Below are 17,451 nucleotides of genomic sequence, written 5' to 3'. Positions count from 1 at the left end.
TTGCATATGCAGAGGTTACCCTTAAATGAGATAGACAAGACCTATAGAGGACAAAGTATGGAAAACATATGGTTTGATAAAAGCTGTAACGTGATTTCTTTTACAAGCACAGTAAGAACTCGGTCAAGATGGATGAGCCTGTTTGCTGAGAACTGACAGCTCTGGCAGTCCAAGTATAAGCAGGATGAAGCTGGCAGTGAACAAATCCACTAAATTTCTAAGTTAGCTGTCTAGAATAAGAACTCAGTCTCACTTAAGGTCATTTCTCTGCACTACTAATTACCAGTTCAGCATTTTGTTACTTGAACGGACCGTAAGTTTGAAAAAGAGTAGGTTATGACAAAACAAAAACAAACCCCAAATATGAAATATACCAAAACAACAGATAGGAATTTTTTCTCTGCTTCTTTTTCAAGCTGGCTTATTCAGCTTCATGGGTTTTTTATTTTGAAATATCAGTCATTTCCCAAAAGAGTATGGAGCCCCAACTGACTGAACTTACACTGAGTGAGAAATGTGGATTTTTGCTTCTGCAGTTATTCTAGTGGAAGATAAACAGGAAACAGACCACAGAAAGCAGAGCTGTTAAATACTAAATTTGTAACTGCTTTTACAGAAAGCCATGGTATTTAAATTCTGTGACAGTCTACTTGATTTACACACATCTTAGTTAAGCAAAAATTTTCTGGAATTCAGATCTGTTAGGCTGAGGAACAGCCTCCTAAAAAGGGGTCAGAGGTACTTCAAGATAAGATGGACAAACTATGTGAGAACACAACATCCATTTCCAGCGAATGATATTGTGCAATTTATCTTTTCCATTAATAAAAAGTATAAATCTTTTGCAGAGAAAGAAAAGATATCATACAATGCAACTAGAATAAGACTTTCCAGAGGGAAAAAACCCCCTCTTGTTTGTAATGTAGAGATGGTAGGGAAGTAAAGAAGACTCACAGAAATGGATCTGATAACTGGGTTCTATTTCTATTTTCTTCAAAAAATGGTGCATAATCTAAGAAAACACATTTAGCATTTTAATGTCTCATTTTTCCATTTTCAACAGAGGCTATTATTTTCCATTAATTTCCAGATTTGCCATCTGACAGAAAGTTTTTGAAGTCCAGGCCTAAAAATAGCTGTTGAAGGGAAGAAAATTATTTTCAACTAAAAGCTAATCCACCAAACAACTCTCTCTTGCCCTGGCCAGTGGCTAGGGCAGAAATCCTTCAGTTAAAAAATAAGAAGCAGGAAAGAAGGTGTATAAGCACCCTGATCTATGTGAATGCAGATCTAAATCTATGTTTGTACCTGCTTGTGCATACTTACATACCAAAAAATATGCAACTCTAAGTAATAATTGCTTACAACTCTAAGTAATAATTGCCACAAGCTCCTGTCCAATGTACTGTGACAGTGGAATTGGGCAAATCTACAAACCTTCAGCCCAGAACCCTCTGTACTAGAGTTGCTTTTCCTGCAGGAAAAAGTCCTTTGACCACACTGCTCTCCCACCTGTGCAGATAAATGAATAATGAACATTGGTCTAATGATTTCCTTAACCATTGTCCAATTCTGGGGATTCCTGCTTGACCAAGAGACCTTGAGAACAGATATGTGGCAGGGAGAGGGAACCATTAGAAGTCTGAATTTTCAAAACTGGTTGATGGGCAAAAACCTGATGCTGTGAATTGCAGTTTGAAGTTTTTGTCTTTGTACAGGAAGGTCACAGTTCACTGCAGTATTAAACGCTGAATGTTTGAGGTGCTGACATATGTAAGTCATTTTCACAACATTAATTTCAAAGGGGTGTGAAGATTCAGCAGCATAAATATTTTTCACTGATGATCCTGAAAATATCCCTTAAATAGCTGTCCCAGAATGTGAATGGTTAGCCAGTGGGACAATTTCTCCTTGCCTTTTTGTTGCCAAAACTCCTTACCTGTATTGCAGGTGCAAGTTCTAATTCTGATGTAGAATCAGAGTCCAAGGCACTCTTGACATTAGTCAGCTCAGACTGTGATCTGTTTTCTGTGGACCTAGAAACAATGCATTTACACTCATCACTGAACACTAAGACATGCTGCTTTACGTCTTTCAGGTTCGTAAGCACACCCCAATTAATTAGGGTATTTCTTTTAACTGAATTATCAAAAGTACCTGGACCCTTCTCAGTGTTCTCACTCTTACACTTCTATTTCATAACCAGGCAAAATGAGGTTAGGCAATGACACAAGACTGTACCTGCAGTCAGTGTCTAAGAATCAAGCACCACCATGCAGGAGTTCGCGCTGGCATATGTGCATTTTCATGCCACAATATCCTGACATTCTTTCTTCCTAGAGAATGAAACCCTGTAGACCAAAATCAAGTCAACTGGGCAAAATCCGTGTCAAGCTCTAAGTTAATGAAATGCCCAGAAAAATGGTAGGTTAAACACAGGATAAGCATCATTTTGGTCAGAAACCCTCTTCTAGTGTATGAAAATGCTGACTGTGGCCACGCATAATGTGGTGAATGAGTGTTACTCACATCTCAGGAGGGCAGCAGAATTAATCTGCATGAACTGTTCCCAAAGGCAAAGTCCAATTCTTTCCTCATTTGCAACCCCTCCAGTTTAGTTAACTGCCTGAAAGGGGTAGCACTTGGCTTGGATATTTTATGTTGTCTCTTATAGTTGTACCCTTGTGGTAGCAAAGCCAAAATACTCTGGATATCCAGGGAGTGTCAAATCACTGCCAAGTATCCAGTTTTATTCATTTTACTCACGTTTGTAGCTGGATTTGGATCATTGCATGTCTCTGTAGAATTCTCACCACCATTTATTTAGTAATTGCACCTGCTACTTTTCACAACACTAAAAATTGCTGGTGAAATGTCGTTTTAGAGTGTGCTTCCTTATGATGTATTGTCCGAAATGTGTGCTTGAACACACTCGACGTAATCATAACAAGTTTAATGATATGACTTGTCATCAAGAAAGCATTTCTGTGAATTAAGAAAGATGGAGTGGAAAATTTTTTGTAAGGAAAGCAAAAAGCTGTACCATAAAATCTCCTTTGATGGAGCTCTAGATGATGATGATGAGATTCGCTCTGCAGAAGGGTGGACCTTGCTACTCCTGTCTCCATGAAAACTGACATCATCCCATTTGTCTATCTGTGTCTGAATATCAACTGGAAAATAAGGAAAGAAAATATGAATCTTTTAAAAATACTACTGCAGAAAATTTTGTCTCCTCTACTAAATGTATGGCATAGAGAAAATGGTGCCACCAAAGACTATATTTTAGTTAAGGTCCAATATACAGAAATGTTTTGCACCTTTCTAGTCAATATGCTGTGAAAATATTTAGAAATTCACAACATTTTTCCAAAATCTATTAGCATTCGTGGTCAGAATGTCAGTGTAACTCCATTTAAAATCAGTGATTTATATGTAATTTAGTCTAATTGTAAAAATAAAACTGTTTTTAGAGACTACCATTTAAAAATATAGGCAGCCAATATTATTCAGTCATATGTCAGACTCGCTGTGCAGAAATCAGATGTTCAGCTCCTGTTTGAAGAAAAGGTCTCTGAAAGAATTCTGTGCTGATGAATGGAAAGTTTGCTGCCTCGGTATAAATTACATTTACCTTGCAAATTTCTCAGTTGCAGTGCAAGTAATTTAGTTTGGATGGAACTAAATTAAATTCACCTTTTCCAAAGCTTGTCGATAGATCAGGCTTGGCAGGATATTGAGTTGTTGGGGGGATTTTTTTCGATCTGTAGAAATATATCTCTCTTGTCAAGAATGGAATTTTTCCCTCATATGCATAGATACAGCAGCATTTACAAACATGTTGTGTCCTTCTGACATCTGCAGTTCTGAAAAGGACATTTATGTGTGGGCTGCCTCTCATTTGTGTCCTTTCCCAATTTCTCATCATACCCCTATAGATTTTTCTACCATTTTACTCACCCTGACTATATTTTTTTATTCAAAGAAACCTTTCAGAGCTTTATTAGCACACTTAGTGACAATTAAATACATATAATAGCAAAATGTAAAATGTGTTCAGAGTGTTTCAAGTTTAAAGGGCTTCAAATAGTTTATAAGGTGGAGCAAAGTTTACAATCTCTGCTAAAACGTGGTGCAACAAAAAAATCTGGTGTTGCTTATTATTTTGTGATAATAGTCAGGAGAAACTTGAGCTAAAAAAGGCTATAGAGCACTAATAAAATAGCTACACTCTTACCAAAATCTAGTGAAGACTTGTCTGCAACTCTGACAGCCTGGACTTTCTGCTCAGAATCCACACTGATAAGGTCAGGATTGTCTGTCTTCTTTCTGTGGGTTGAAGCTTTTAAGCCTTCACTTCTTGCTGGATTCTCTGATTTCTTTGCTTTGTTTTGGGTTTGTAAGACAGGTTCACTAAGATCCAAGAGATCCAGACCTGCTGATAATACTTAGAGACAAAATGTTAAAGTTTAAGGTTGTTTTAATTCAAAAAGCTTGCTTTTAAAGCTTTGTTTTAATGGGAAAAAGTATTAACTGATATGTTTGCACTTGACTAGAGTAGGTGTGTGTTTCCTGGCTAAAGGTTATGACCAGCATATTAAAATCTGGCTGGAAATTTCAGGTGCTTAACAAGTGCAGTTTAATATATTTGCATTAAAGACTTTTCCTCTAAAATCTTAAAGACATTCAAAGTCTTAAGGCTGTGGACTTCACAGATTTTCCTCTGCTGTGAGGGTTCCCTGTACAATTGAGATTTTAGATAAGATTTGATTTGATTTATGAATTATCAAGTGCTGGTAACAGCTGCTTAGGCATTGCTGTTGTGCCACGTGCCATTTTGGAAAATGCAGGAGTAGATATCTTCCTGGGTTCTTCATTTAAAAGTTGCTTATAGAATAACATTTAAAATTCTTTAGCATGTAAAATATAGGAAAACTGTCTCTTTATCATTGTTTTATAGGACAGGTGTTTTTTGACAAATCAGTTTGTATTATCTCTTGCAGTGCTTAATCTGTGTTCTTGGCAAGTGACTGAATTTCATCAATCTTCATAGAATAAGAAATTTTTATTTTGCTATTACATAAATCTAATACCACCCCCGCCCCTGAATCTGGTAGATATTCTAGGCAGCTATACAATTTATAGATACTTTTTTACAGCAAACACCATTCTTAAACCACCTGAAATAGTTCTATTCATCCCTGTAATATCTTTAGCTATATATAAAAGGAAAAAATATTATTTACAATTGCTCTTTAGTGTCCCAGTTTTTGTTATTAGAACTTGCATACTGCTTTAAACACATATTAATTACAAGTGAAGATAATCACCCAGCTGTCAATTACTCATTTAATAATTTGCATGTATATAGATTTTAATTAAATGGTTTCTAACAAGCAGAGTCATTTTGAGAGATAGCAAGAGAACATAGTGGTGTTATGCTGATTTTATTGAATCTCTGTTGATCTGCTCAACTGCATCGATTACCTTTGCACAAATACTGAGTGGGAGGGGACCAATTTCTAAAAATACCTCCAAAGGACAATATACTTCAAATAGAATTCAGTATCATTCAAAAGGCTTTTAGGGTTCACTCTTACTATTTATTATCTTCTCTACTATCTCACTGAACACAACAGAGCTGAGAAATTTATTAGATCCTTTCACTATTAACGTGTCCAAACTCAGCCTGGATAAACTGTTTTGATACCTCTTCCCTTTTTCTTTGCCATTCCATCCAAGTTTTTATTTAAAAAAGTCATTCTAGAGTAAGGAAGGGGTTTGGTTAAAATCAGACTAAATGTGGCTTTCTCACAGGTTAAAATTTTGCAAAAACAAATATTGAGAATTGGTCATACTTTTGTGAGACTTAAATAAAGTACTTCTATTTCAGCCCCAAAGTTCTGCTGGAAATGACGTGGTTTGAATCACATCCTATTGGCCCTCAAATGCAATGAACAAACTTTTTTCTACGAATACTTCAGGCAATTATAATTTAATACTGGCTTGTGATTTTGTGCAGATAGTTAAAAGAATCAAGAAACTACTTGTAAAAATGTGCTCTAAATAAGATAAAATCAAAGTATTTCTATCTACTGAGGGATAGTAAAGAATGTTGTTTACCTGCAGTGTTCGATGTTACAGGCCTTGCAACAGCTTCTGGTTTAGTTTCACAGAGAAAGTCGTCAATGGAGGGGCTCAGGAGGGGTCTGCTTTCCTGTTGCTCATTCACCAGCTAACAACAAAGAACCCCGGGTCACAGAGTGTTCTTGGGATGAAGAATTTAAAGAAATAAAACACGTCTCACAACATCATGTGCTTTATTTTTGATTGTGAGAGTAAGGTATTGCAATCAGATGACGCACAGATATCTCTGGCTTTAAAATAAAAGGACTCTAATTGCTCTTTTGGGGCAAAATCATATTCCAGTTTTACAAATCACACAAAAATAAAGCAGCAAGATGATTTTTCCTTAGCAGTTATTGCATACTATTGCTTATAGGGCTAAAGTATTCAAGGCCTGATGCAACTCCCTTCACATCCATGGTGAAGTTGGCCTTCTCTGTCACCAGGAGACTAAACAGGGCTTTTTTAGTATTTGGAAGTGGCCTTTTTTTCCCCCCAAGCAGCATGCCTCCCCAGAGAACTCCCACAATAGCATTTCATCTAGCAAATATGCATTAGCCCATTAAACAATAACCTGCTGAGACAGAAAACACTTCTCTGCCATACAACGACATGTGAATGACAGTGGATGGAGCCTGGTGAGTGTATGAACTTCCTGCACGAGCTCTGACTGCGGGGAGACTCACAGTGCAGATTTTATTTGTGAGCAGTTTTCCACTTCTGTTGTAACTACGTGACTGCATCGGTTCTCTGCTACCTAAAAGGAATCTCTGCATTACAAGCTATTAATGCACTTGGGATTAAAAAGAAAGAAAACAGTAAATAAAAGAGAAATAAAAGTCTCCTCTTTGCCATCTATCTCTGATTGGAGGATCAAGACCTAAGCTGAGTTGGAGGGATGCCTGATGGTGTGTCCTGCATTTACTTTATCTTAATAATGTGAAAATGTGTTTTCCCTCAGTTGCTTTTGCCTGGAGCACTTTCAGGTTTATTTTTCCCTCTCCTCTCTCCTTCTTGCCATTCTCTTCTCACTCTCTTTACATTGTTGAATTTTCAGAATTTTCTCTTAGATATATTCAAATTTTAAAGTTTAGGATGGACTACAATCGGCAAAAAAGGGTGTTTACTCATCCTCATGTTTGTTAATTACTGGCACTGAGCTCAGGATTACCTCTAAAGTTATCACAGCAAACCAGCTTAGATTCACTGCTGTTCAGTACTTGATTTCTGTTGATTTCAGCTGGGCAGCACAACATGCAAATATGGGCACTTCATTTAGAAATCTGGCAGTGATACCATCCCAAACTCTACATCTACATGTGCTAAACCCAGATTGCAGATGCACCTCACCAGTGACTCAGTCATGGGGGGTTCTAACTCCAAAGCACCCAAGATCACTCACTGCAGAGGTGAAAAATAGAAAATCTTAAGACCAGCTGAAAAGGTAATTTGTTGCCCAAACCTGTTGTGGACATAAGAGGATAAACTCAGGGAAGACCAGCAATAATAATAAGAATCAGTGTCGTGGTAGGGAAGGAGACAAGAATCAATAAAGACACGAATTTTTCCAAGATCCAACTGAACTATAAAGTTTGATAAATATTTTGTTTCTTTTCAAAGATGGTTATCATGTCCTTAGAAATTTCTTTATTACAGTGTTTATAAGAGGAAGACCTGCTAAGCAACAGGCATTCATTAGTTTGATACCAGCAGTGGATTGTTCAAAACCCTTGATAAAATTCTACCAACAAACTGAAAGAAAATTGGTGGTAATATCAGCTTCATCAGCAAACAAGATTTAATTTTTACTAACTTGTGTCTTTATGCTTCATTTGCAGCATTTTTATTTAGTTATAAAACAAACAGATTCCTCTTCTCTGACTCTCTGACTTTGTGAACAAATACACTAACTTCATCAGACATGGGCCACTCAAATGATCAGCAGAATAAACCCCACATTTTACAGGTGACTAAAGGAGTTTGACTTGCTTAGGCCAACAAAATGAAGATTGAGTAGGCATATAGTTATTCTTCCTGTATATATAAAGGGAGAGTAGTTAGATGACATTGAAGGAGGAAAGATATTTCCACTATAGAGAAAGGCTGGAACAATAACAAAGAGTTCTAAACTGACCACGAATAGATCTGGTCTGGGAATTAAATGAACCTATCACAGCAGTGAACTATATGAACAAAGTTTTTTTGGGGTAGAGGGGACAAAATGACTTTTGCCAAGCCTTGTACATATGTGATTTGCTTGTACATATGATGTGATTGCTTTTGAGAAGTAGACTGTGACCCAGAGGGTCACTGTCCTGTGTCCTGTGCTCCCATAACTAAAGACGAGGAGATATAACAGTGTCTTATTAAAGGGCTTATTCCTATGAAAAATAATCTGTTTTCAACTGAAATATTTGGGTCAAAACAGATAGCAAAGACATAATCATGTCTACTAACTCTCAATAAATACAAACTACATATTAGAAATTAGAAAAATGCTGTTTTGTTGTGAAGCAGACATTTAATGATGAATTAAGATCTTAATATGTTTGAGTGCCATGAGTTGATATTTTTCCGTAGGTGAGTGGGCAGTGGGGTAGGTTTCTGACATTACTGTGTAATCAATGCCACTTGTTAAGCCCTTGGTCTCACACTTGGAATTTCATTTTGCTGCCTCATATATTGTACCAAATTTATCCCTAGTTTAACTTTGCTCAAGTTATTAAAGTTATATCAGACATTAATTTGGAGTAGTGATATAAAAGATTCATGAGATGAAAACTATGATCTATATTAAACTAATAATTTATGGTTCTTGAGCACCTTTCGGGTGAATATCACAGAAAGCTTTAAAACTTTCATGAATCAAGCTTGGCACCACTGCAGAGCTGAGGAGTATTATCTCTACGTTGCAGATGAGGGAAGTAAAGTGAAATTAAGGAAGTCACCGAGCATCAGCAGGTGCTGGAGGAAGCAGCGATGGGAACAGGAGCAGGGCAGACTGGATTTATGTGCACAATATCCGTACACACATCAAGCCGTGCAGACTCAGCCTGGAGAACTGTGGGTTTCTGAGTACTGATTTAGCCAGGGAGTGCCATAAATTCTCGTAATGTCTGCAAGAATTTAAATTTTCTTTATAAAGTTCATTTTAATTAAAGAAGAAGCCCACACACTCCTCTAACTGAGGGATTTCTAAAATCTGTGGAGGGTGGTATTCCCTACTATCAATACATCTGAAGAGACTCATCATAGTATAAAATACTCCTCCTAAATCTGAATGAGTTTTCTGGGACTGATTCTGCTGTTGAACAGGAAAGGTGTTTTTTTCACACCAATACTGATACTGGAATTTTTTGTTCCTAAAAGCAGATATGTGGGGCTTTTGGTTGCTTTGGGAGAGATACTGGGAGAGTCAAAAGTGTCATCTGGTGGCTGACGCCAGCCACACTACTTCAATATACTCAAAGCAAGGATGATTTAACAGCAACTGTAAGGTGTGGTCCTTCCATCCCATTTTATACACCCTCTTACTGCATTCCTGATCTTAATCTGTTTGCAGTGCACAAAGCATGCTGGTTTGTTTCTTTTTTTTTTTTTTAAAGTATTAGTAGGGCATAACATAATGTTAGTCTTTAAGATAAATTATTTCAACTTTAAATTGGGGGGCTTCCAGTCAGGCATAGGCAGCTAATTAGCACCAATGTTTTGAGCACATAGTGAACTAGTTCTCTTAAATTAAGTGCCAAGATTCCCTCCATGTTCAATTGGGAGAGAAAAATGCCTAGAAAAGCAACTCCAGAGGGAGGTTCTGCCTGCCTAATTTAGATTGTCCCTCAGGAAGCTCTCAAAGGCACCTCTCTTTCCCCCTGGTTATATATGGAATTTATCTTAGAAGGACTGGTTCAAGAGGCACCTAAAATTTAGGTGTAACTAGCTACCCAAGTTCGTTGGATTGGATTTTGTACTGGATCCACTTTGTCAACTGAGGCTGATTGAATTACTCATGGCAGTAAGTTAGGAAGCCCCAAACTACTGCTAGGAGAAGAGGAAACAAGTCAATTGCTTTCCACTACCTGGCTCTTTCTAAAAACTGATAAATGGGAACCACAGCCAGAAATCGAGGTTATTGTCCTCTGGAGTGTAACTGGAAGTCCTGGTCTGACAGTTGACTCCTATATCTCCTTCCTTGGCAGAATGAGAACTGGAAGACCTTGTTTTCTGCTTGCAGAGGGAGGAAGGGGAGCTCCTGAAAAAAATCACTAGTCTCATGATAAAAGTTCAAATTGCATGAGTTATGTTTTTCTTCACTTGCTTTTCTAGTAGGCTTATAAATATCTCACAATCAAAATTACTGCCTCACACACTTTATTTACTCTTGTGTAGTAAGTGTGATCACTACTCAGCTTTTTGCCTCATCCTCGTGCCAGGGTGATACTAATTCTTTCTCTGTCAGTGTGAATTTATGCCCCAATGACACTCATGTGACAGCCAAATATCTGGTTTTCACAAGAACAGAGAATCAGCTCCTGTGGCACGTGGTGTAACTGGCTTCGACCCCACGTGAATTGTGGGAAGCTCCAAAACTGAGACAAACTCTTTGCACCCTCCTGCAAGGAGTACTGGTGTTACTGCCTCTCTGAAGAATAGACTTGTTCAGCAGATGATAACCAATGCTCTGTTGCAAAGTAGTAGGAAGTGTGTGGAGTGGCCTGTGAATCAGAGGTGACAATATCTTACCTGAAATCACACAGGCCAAGTCACCCCCAGGGGCTTCGTGCAAACAACTGTCAGGGTTTGTGTGAAGTCAGAGAAGCTGTGAGGGGATTGCTGTAGACACTGCACTGGATATTTAAATTCACATGCCAGTTGTGTTGTTTAAAGTCTCTGCTTGATGCCTGAGTCAGTAAATAATAATGTGTCTGTTGCATCCTCATAAAGAGCAGCTGAACTGCTGGGTGACAACCCTTGCTGTGATCCCTGTGTCACAGCAACATCCTACCTGTGTTTCTAAGTGCTGGCAAGTTATGGCATTTTGTTGCAAGGTAAAACTAAATATCTCTCAATTCAGTATCTCCTTCCCTTTGTTCATCCTGGCCTGGCTAAAGGAAAGTTAATATGGGAGTTGTGTCTGGCTCCTGCATTTTGGCCTAGTTCCAGCAAAGCACTTCAGTGTGCTCAGCAGAGCTCAAGGTTAAGCATGTGCTTAACTGTCCTGCTGGATCAGAGCCACGGGGGAAGAGGAGGAAAGTTGCTCTTGTCATATTTTGACTGTGACTGACAGTTTGGCCTTTACTAGTCATATAAAAATGTGATTTATTGTAAATCTATTGCATTAATGCCTGCATGCTCCATGCACTTTCGAAGCTAAAGGAAGTTGTTTTCTAAAACAGTTTGCCTCCACCTCCTGGGTGTTAGAAGATTTTACTTCTTTATTTTCCCTCAGTTGGTTATGCATTGTCTTTGTGGTGCTACCTTGTGGCTTGTGTTTTAGCCTCTCCCCTTCCCCATATCACTATCTGGACTGGAGAACTGCTCTACAACAATGATCAAAGACAACATTAACTCATTGTCATAGATGTCTACGGATCCTTGCAAGTAACGTAGTCACTAAGAAGTTACAGAGCGTTCCTTTAAAGAAATGATTTCTTATAGAAGTACTTAATCTGTGCTCCTGAAGTGGCCTGCTAGTTAATGGAGGGATTAACAAATTTGGCATGGATGCTGAGTAAACAGAGGTTGGAATAGTCTTGAAGAACAGGAAGGATACAGAATCCAAAGTAATTTGTTGAGAAAGCCCTGGAAAAACCTGCACAAGTGTTATGATAGTATCTGCAGGGAACTCGTCATGATAGGCTCTGGTTTCTCTATCATTCACTTAAAATTAATTTTTGGTGGGTAACTTCAGCTGAAGAGGATGCTTGACTTTGAACCCACAGTTCTCAAATGCTCTTAAATAAGGTGTAGAGGATAGAAACTAGAGAAGTGTTCTTCCCTCACATTGCAGGTGATGCATTTCTAATCTTAGAGCATCTCCGGGAGCAACTCTGATCTTTGCTTACAAAATATTATAAAATTATTTAATATTTTCCTCTAGGTCAAAGTAAAGAAGACTGACAGCATATAGAACTGAACAGCAGGTACAAGTTCTTTGTGAAGATGGGAGAATTAAAGACACGGATGTCGTGGTTTTACCCACCAGCCCATCCCTGGGGCTGAGGATGGTTTTGTCCAGGTGATTTCCGGACAAAAAACCAATCAAAAAGTTCAGTGACGCCTTTGCTAATTACATCTTTAAGAAAACGGAAGAGAAGGTTGTGGCGCAGTTGAAATTAGGAACAGCAGCCATGTAGAAGGGTAGCGGGCCCGAGGAGGGCCAAGGCTCTCTCCTCCCCGGCTTGGGCCGGGGGGGGCAGGTGCAGCACTGAAACCTCCCTTCTCTCTTGTGAGAGAGTGAAGAAAAAAAAAGAGTTTAAAAGACAAACTGCTTAGATGAGAAACCGCTGCAGAAGAATTCCAGCCATGAGATAACAAGACTTCCAAGGTCAAAGCTGCAGTCGCAGGAGAGAGAAGAAAAGTTCGAAGGGGGGAGAGCTGCTTTTTCTCCCTTTCGCTCTCCCTCCCTTCAGCAGGGTAAAGACTGAAAAATAAAACCCTGCCACCTGTGAAAATTTGTTGGGGTGAAGAGACCCCCATGCGGCTCACAGAGGAGCTTGTGGATGCACCAGAGATTTGTGACTTTAACAGAGAGAAAGCCTTATGCTGGAGTAAAAGCGGCTCAGATGAGGCAGAGTCCTGTTAAAGACTTTGTGACCCTCGAAGGGATCGATGTTTATGCTGGAGCGAGACGGCTCAGATAAGCCTGGGATCTCAATGAGAGATCCATGCTGCTGCTGTTGAAGATTTATGACCCTGACGGGTATTAGAACCTACGCTGGAACACAAAACGGTTCAGGTAGGGATGTTGGGATCCATGTGTGGGATCCGTGCTGCTGGTGCTAGAGAGAACCTACGCTGGAGCAGAAAATGGCTCAGGTGGGATACTGGGATCCGAGTAAGGGATCCAGACTAGACCCATGCCGAGAAGTCAATCAAGGACTGTTCTCCCATGGGGAGGGACCTCCATAAGGAAACAGGGGTGAACTCTTAAACCATTATCCCCTGTAACCCTGTGGAAGAAGATCCATAGTAAGCAAGTGTCCCCTTGCAAGTCTATGGAAGGAGACCCTTCAGGACCTGGGTAACCCTCAGCCTTCGGTTTTAACCCAGGAGGGGAGTAAGCCCAGCCCTGGAGGCCAACACAGAATAAGAGAGAGATAAAGAAGTTCCAACTGCGACGGAAGTGCTGCAGAGTTACTGGAGAGAGAGAGAGCTGGAATTCTGAGAACAGAAAAAGACTGCTTCTCCTCCTTGGACTGATATAAAGGGAGGTGGGGGGAGAAGTATCTTTTGTAAATACATAGTACCTTTTACTTAAGTAGAATTGTTGTAAATATAATTCTTTAGTTTTAGCTTGTTAATAATAAATACTCATACTTTTTTTAATTCAGTCTCTTTTTGTCTGCATAAACCTTCTCCCAACTAATAGTAATTGTATGTGGGGGTATAAAAGTAAATTGAGCCAGGGCAAAACCACGACAACGGATTCTGGCAGAATTTAGTTATTGTAAAACTTGTGCCATTCCTACTGATCTTCCATGTTAAAAATGCCGGTTTTTCATTTTCAATTCAAAAAAAATTGGCTTTTACCTCACCCTTGCTGTATCTTTGGATGTAGACTGTAATACCTTCAAAATCACACGGATTTTTCTTCTTCTTTCTGTGTTTTTTTCTTTTCAAACAAAGTTCTGCAGCATAACTACAGGAAGGCTGTGCATGTGTTGCTATGGCCAGGGGTGGGAGCCAAGTCATAAGCCCTTGTTATTACATGGTCTTTCTCTGTAGGGGTCTGTTATGGTGTGTGTGGCTGCTTTGGAATGTTTTTCGTAGATTGAAGAGCTGGAAACTCATAAGTTGTTTGTGAATTGCAATTCAGTAGAACAGTTTCACTGTAAGAACAGCGAGTTCGGTGAGTCTAGAACCGTAGTACATGGTTTGCAACTCTTTAACAGGACAGTGTATTCTTAGAGAATTCATGAATGAAGAGCTGACAAGTTTCTGAAAACTCCTGTTAATTCATTTAAAAACCAGGGTTAAACTTGTATATTATGGCATTCACAAAAAAAAAAAATAATTGTCCAATCTCTCTGTCCTTAAGGTATTTTACAATGCATGAAAGAATATAGTTAATTTTTTTACTTTATTAAAAAAATGCCACCATCGATTCCCATGGTAATTTCAAATTAAAATTGTTATTTCATGTAAAAATGTATTTAATTTATGTGACAGAGAATTCTGTATTACTTTAGGCAAGCAGCTAATTTTTGACTTTTAAGCATATTGTCTAGGCAATTTTAAAGTACTCATGAGAATATTTGTGCTGAAATTATGCATACTGCCCTGAAAGCAATAAGTGTTGAGCAATATTTAACTTAGAGGTAAAGAACCAATTAATATTTGTACTGCTAAGTGTGCATTTTTTTTGCTCTTCCTGTATTTACCCTGCTTTAATAATAGATGAAAAAGAGTTATCAGTAAGATTTATGAAGTGTCTGCAGATGAACTACTCGAAAATTTTATAATAAATGCAATGAGAGGGATTTGAGATGTAGGGAAAATACTGCTCGTTAATTTATCAAGAATCCTTTAAAAAAATAAAAAAATAGGATCTGGGGTCTAGTTCTCTTAAGATCAGTGTGGAAATTGCCACTGCTCTCAGAGGACAAATTGGAATGTACAGTGAATTATTGTAGTCCAAACTTGGATAATGACAATAATTAGAAAGCTCAATTTTTGCCCTTTTTTACATCAATGAGCTTCAGCCAGTGAAAATGGAGTGAGTTCTGGTTTCTCTAAAAGAGAATGGAAGCTAATTACATTCCCTGCAACATCCCACCATTCTGTTATAATGTTATTTAGTAAACATTTATGGCGTGGGCTGGAAGTCAAAGCAAGTCTAACACTAAGAAGATTAGAATGAACATGATTGATTCAAATGGGACCGTCTACTTTATATGGAAAACTCTGATTATGCAATAAAATTCATGTAGTGAGTCCTTCATACACACATCAGAAAACCTCCTAACAACACTGGGAGCTGAATATTAGGTATTTTTAGTCTGTTTCCTTTATAAAATTAAATTGAAACATTTGGAAAATCTTCTATCAGACACTAAAAAAACCCCAAAGAAACCTACAAAAAGTCCCAGATCAAACAAAAAAGCCCAACAAAGTAAGCAAAAAAACAAAAAAGAAAAGCAAACCCAACCCAAAACATACCACCACCATCAAAATAAAATAAAATAAAATAAAATAAAATAAAATAAAATAAAATAAAATAAATAAAAGCACATGAAAACCCAAACAACAAAACAGTGGCATTCAGGCTGTGGAAATGTTTGAGTATTTTATTCATAAGCCCCAGAGTAAATATAAATCTGCTTAGATCAACTAATGGCATGCAAATGAAGTTAACTTAAAAAAAAATAATAGTTCCTACTCTGAATACTAAGTAATACCTCATAGAGAGACTATAAAAAAGTCTTAAGCATCTGGTGTAGTTAATTGGGATGTACCCATTAAACATATCTCTTTTTTTGACGTGTGTTGTAGCCTGCATTTTTCACGGGAGAGGATGAATTTCAGTATGTTTCTTATAATGTAACTTCAGCCTTTTAAATTGCTTTTTTTCCAGCTGAAATTCTAAACCCTCGGTGTTCTGTAGGTTAACTTTTTAAGTTAAATGTGGTTGAGATTAAAACTGTGCTCTGAGAAATGTCTGTGTAGGTCCTGTAAATTCTAAGTAGGCAGCTCCTATATTTTTTTTGGTTATAAGCAGAAGTGGGGAACAGCTTTCAAGATATATTTTGCATTTCTTTTTCCTGTTGGTGAATTTTTGATGGACTTCCATTTCTGCTCCATATAAATCCAGAGTACATTTGTATATTTGCCACAGGATTGTCAGGGATATGAATCCCCACCTGTAGGTCCTCTTTCTTTCTGTTATCTTTACGGGGATCCTACCATGAGTAGCTTCCCAATTTTTGTACTCTAACGAGTAATCTAAATTAGGTGTGGTGGATCTGGGACAAATAAAACTTGTGACACCATGAGATTTGTTTGTTTAAGATCAGTCTGCCAAAGCATTTAACCATGGACTTTTTTTACTGCTCAATAAAGCAGTTAATCATATTTTAAAGTATAAGTCTGGATCGAAGTGCCTTATTGAATCAGATCCTTTGAAGTTCACTGACCTGTAGTAAATTGGGAATTTCATAGTTGGCTGTACAATTAAACTTTGACTCCAGGGGGTATTTAGGTTTAAATTTCTCATTAGAAAGTAATTTTGAAATGAGTTTTTTTACTCCTGACAAATGGAAAGAAGCTGTGAAGAGGTTAAAAAAAAAATCTTATTTTACAATTAAAATCAAATTCTTATGCATGATTTCTCTCATTTATTTATCTGCTTCAATTAGAAGTATATTGATTCATAGCTCCATGGTCAGTTAATCTTTGTACCTTCAGTAAAATTTCTTTCACATTTTCTGTGTTCTATTCATATGAAAATAATATTTTTTTTATTTGTCCCAGTCTTCTGAATTACCTTTAAAAAGCTAAAAGGAGACAGCAACACGGATAGAGTTATGTTCTAGAAAATCCTATTAGTACTGAAAGCTCACTCTGTTGATGCTTAAGTATTAAATTTGGCAACTACTGAATCCTTTTTCACACAAATAAGTGTGCAGAAAGTGACTTTTATGAAAGGTAATTGAGACAGAATCACAAAAATTAGATACTGAAAGGCCTATTCAATTACCAGGAATACCCCTCTGCTTACTGTAGTGTACTCATTACTGCTGGAATGATGATTGAGATTCCCAGGTGCCATATATTGCCATGGCCCCACTGGAGTCTGCAGGACTTTTTTGGTTCATGTTATTTGAATGTTTGCCTCCAGATCTGATGATATAAAACAATATCTGATGATATAAAACAATTTGGGAATTGGAAACTTCATTTAAATTTAATTCTCGGTATTTATATAAAAAAACAAGTGTCATATTTTACAAGCTGGACTTTGCCAGGAGCAGTACAATAAAATACAAATGTCTGTCTTGTTCTGTGTTGGACATGTTTTTATCATTTTCCAGAGGAAGAGAGCAAAGAGACAATATTTTAAAATACAAATTCAGGGCCCTACGTACATTATCACTATCAAAAAGAGGA

General features: G+C 37.7%; 1 protein-coding gene across 5 annotated transcripts in view; it reads right to left on the bottom strand.

Annotated features, from left to right (window-relative positions):
* The window catches only part of PEX5L (peroxisomal biogenesis factor 5 like), a 109,057-nt gene that overhangs the window by 23,287 nt on the left and 68,319 nt on the right, over positions 1-17,451 (bottom strand). For all 5 annotated transcript variants that reach the window (XM_050308525.1, XM_050308528.1, XM_050308526.1 and 2 more), the window contains 4 exons: positions 6,124-6,235; positions 4,238-4,447; positions 3,044-3,173; positions 1,940-2,036 (listed from right to left, as the gene is read on the bottom strand). In XM_050308525.1, coding sequence (XP_050164482.1) covers positions 1,940-2,036; positions 3,044-3,173; positions 4,238-4,447; positions 6,124-6,235 — 549 coding nt within the window. The remainder of the gene's footprint in view (positions 1-1,939; positions 2,037-3,043; positions 3,174-4,237; positions 4,448-6,123; positions 6,236-17,451) is intronic.

This window comes from Myiozetetes cayanensis, unplaced genomic scaffold (assembly GCF_022539395.1).
Source record: "Myiozetetes cayanensis isolate MyiCay16 unplaced genomic scaffold, myiCay2020 scf13, whole genome shotgun sequence".
Taxonomy (NCBI): Eukaryota; Metazoa; Chordata; class Aves; order Passeriformes; family Tyrannidae; genus Myiozetetes; species Myiozetetes cayanensis.
Note: the sequence above shows the minus strand (reverse complement) of the source record. Positions and strands in the feature narration are given on the sequence as shown.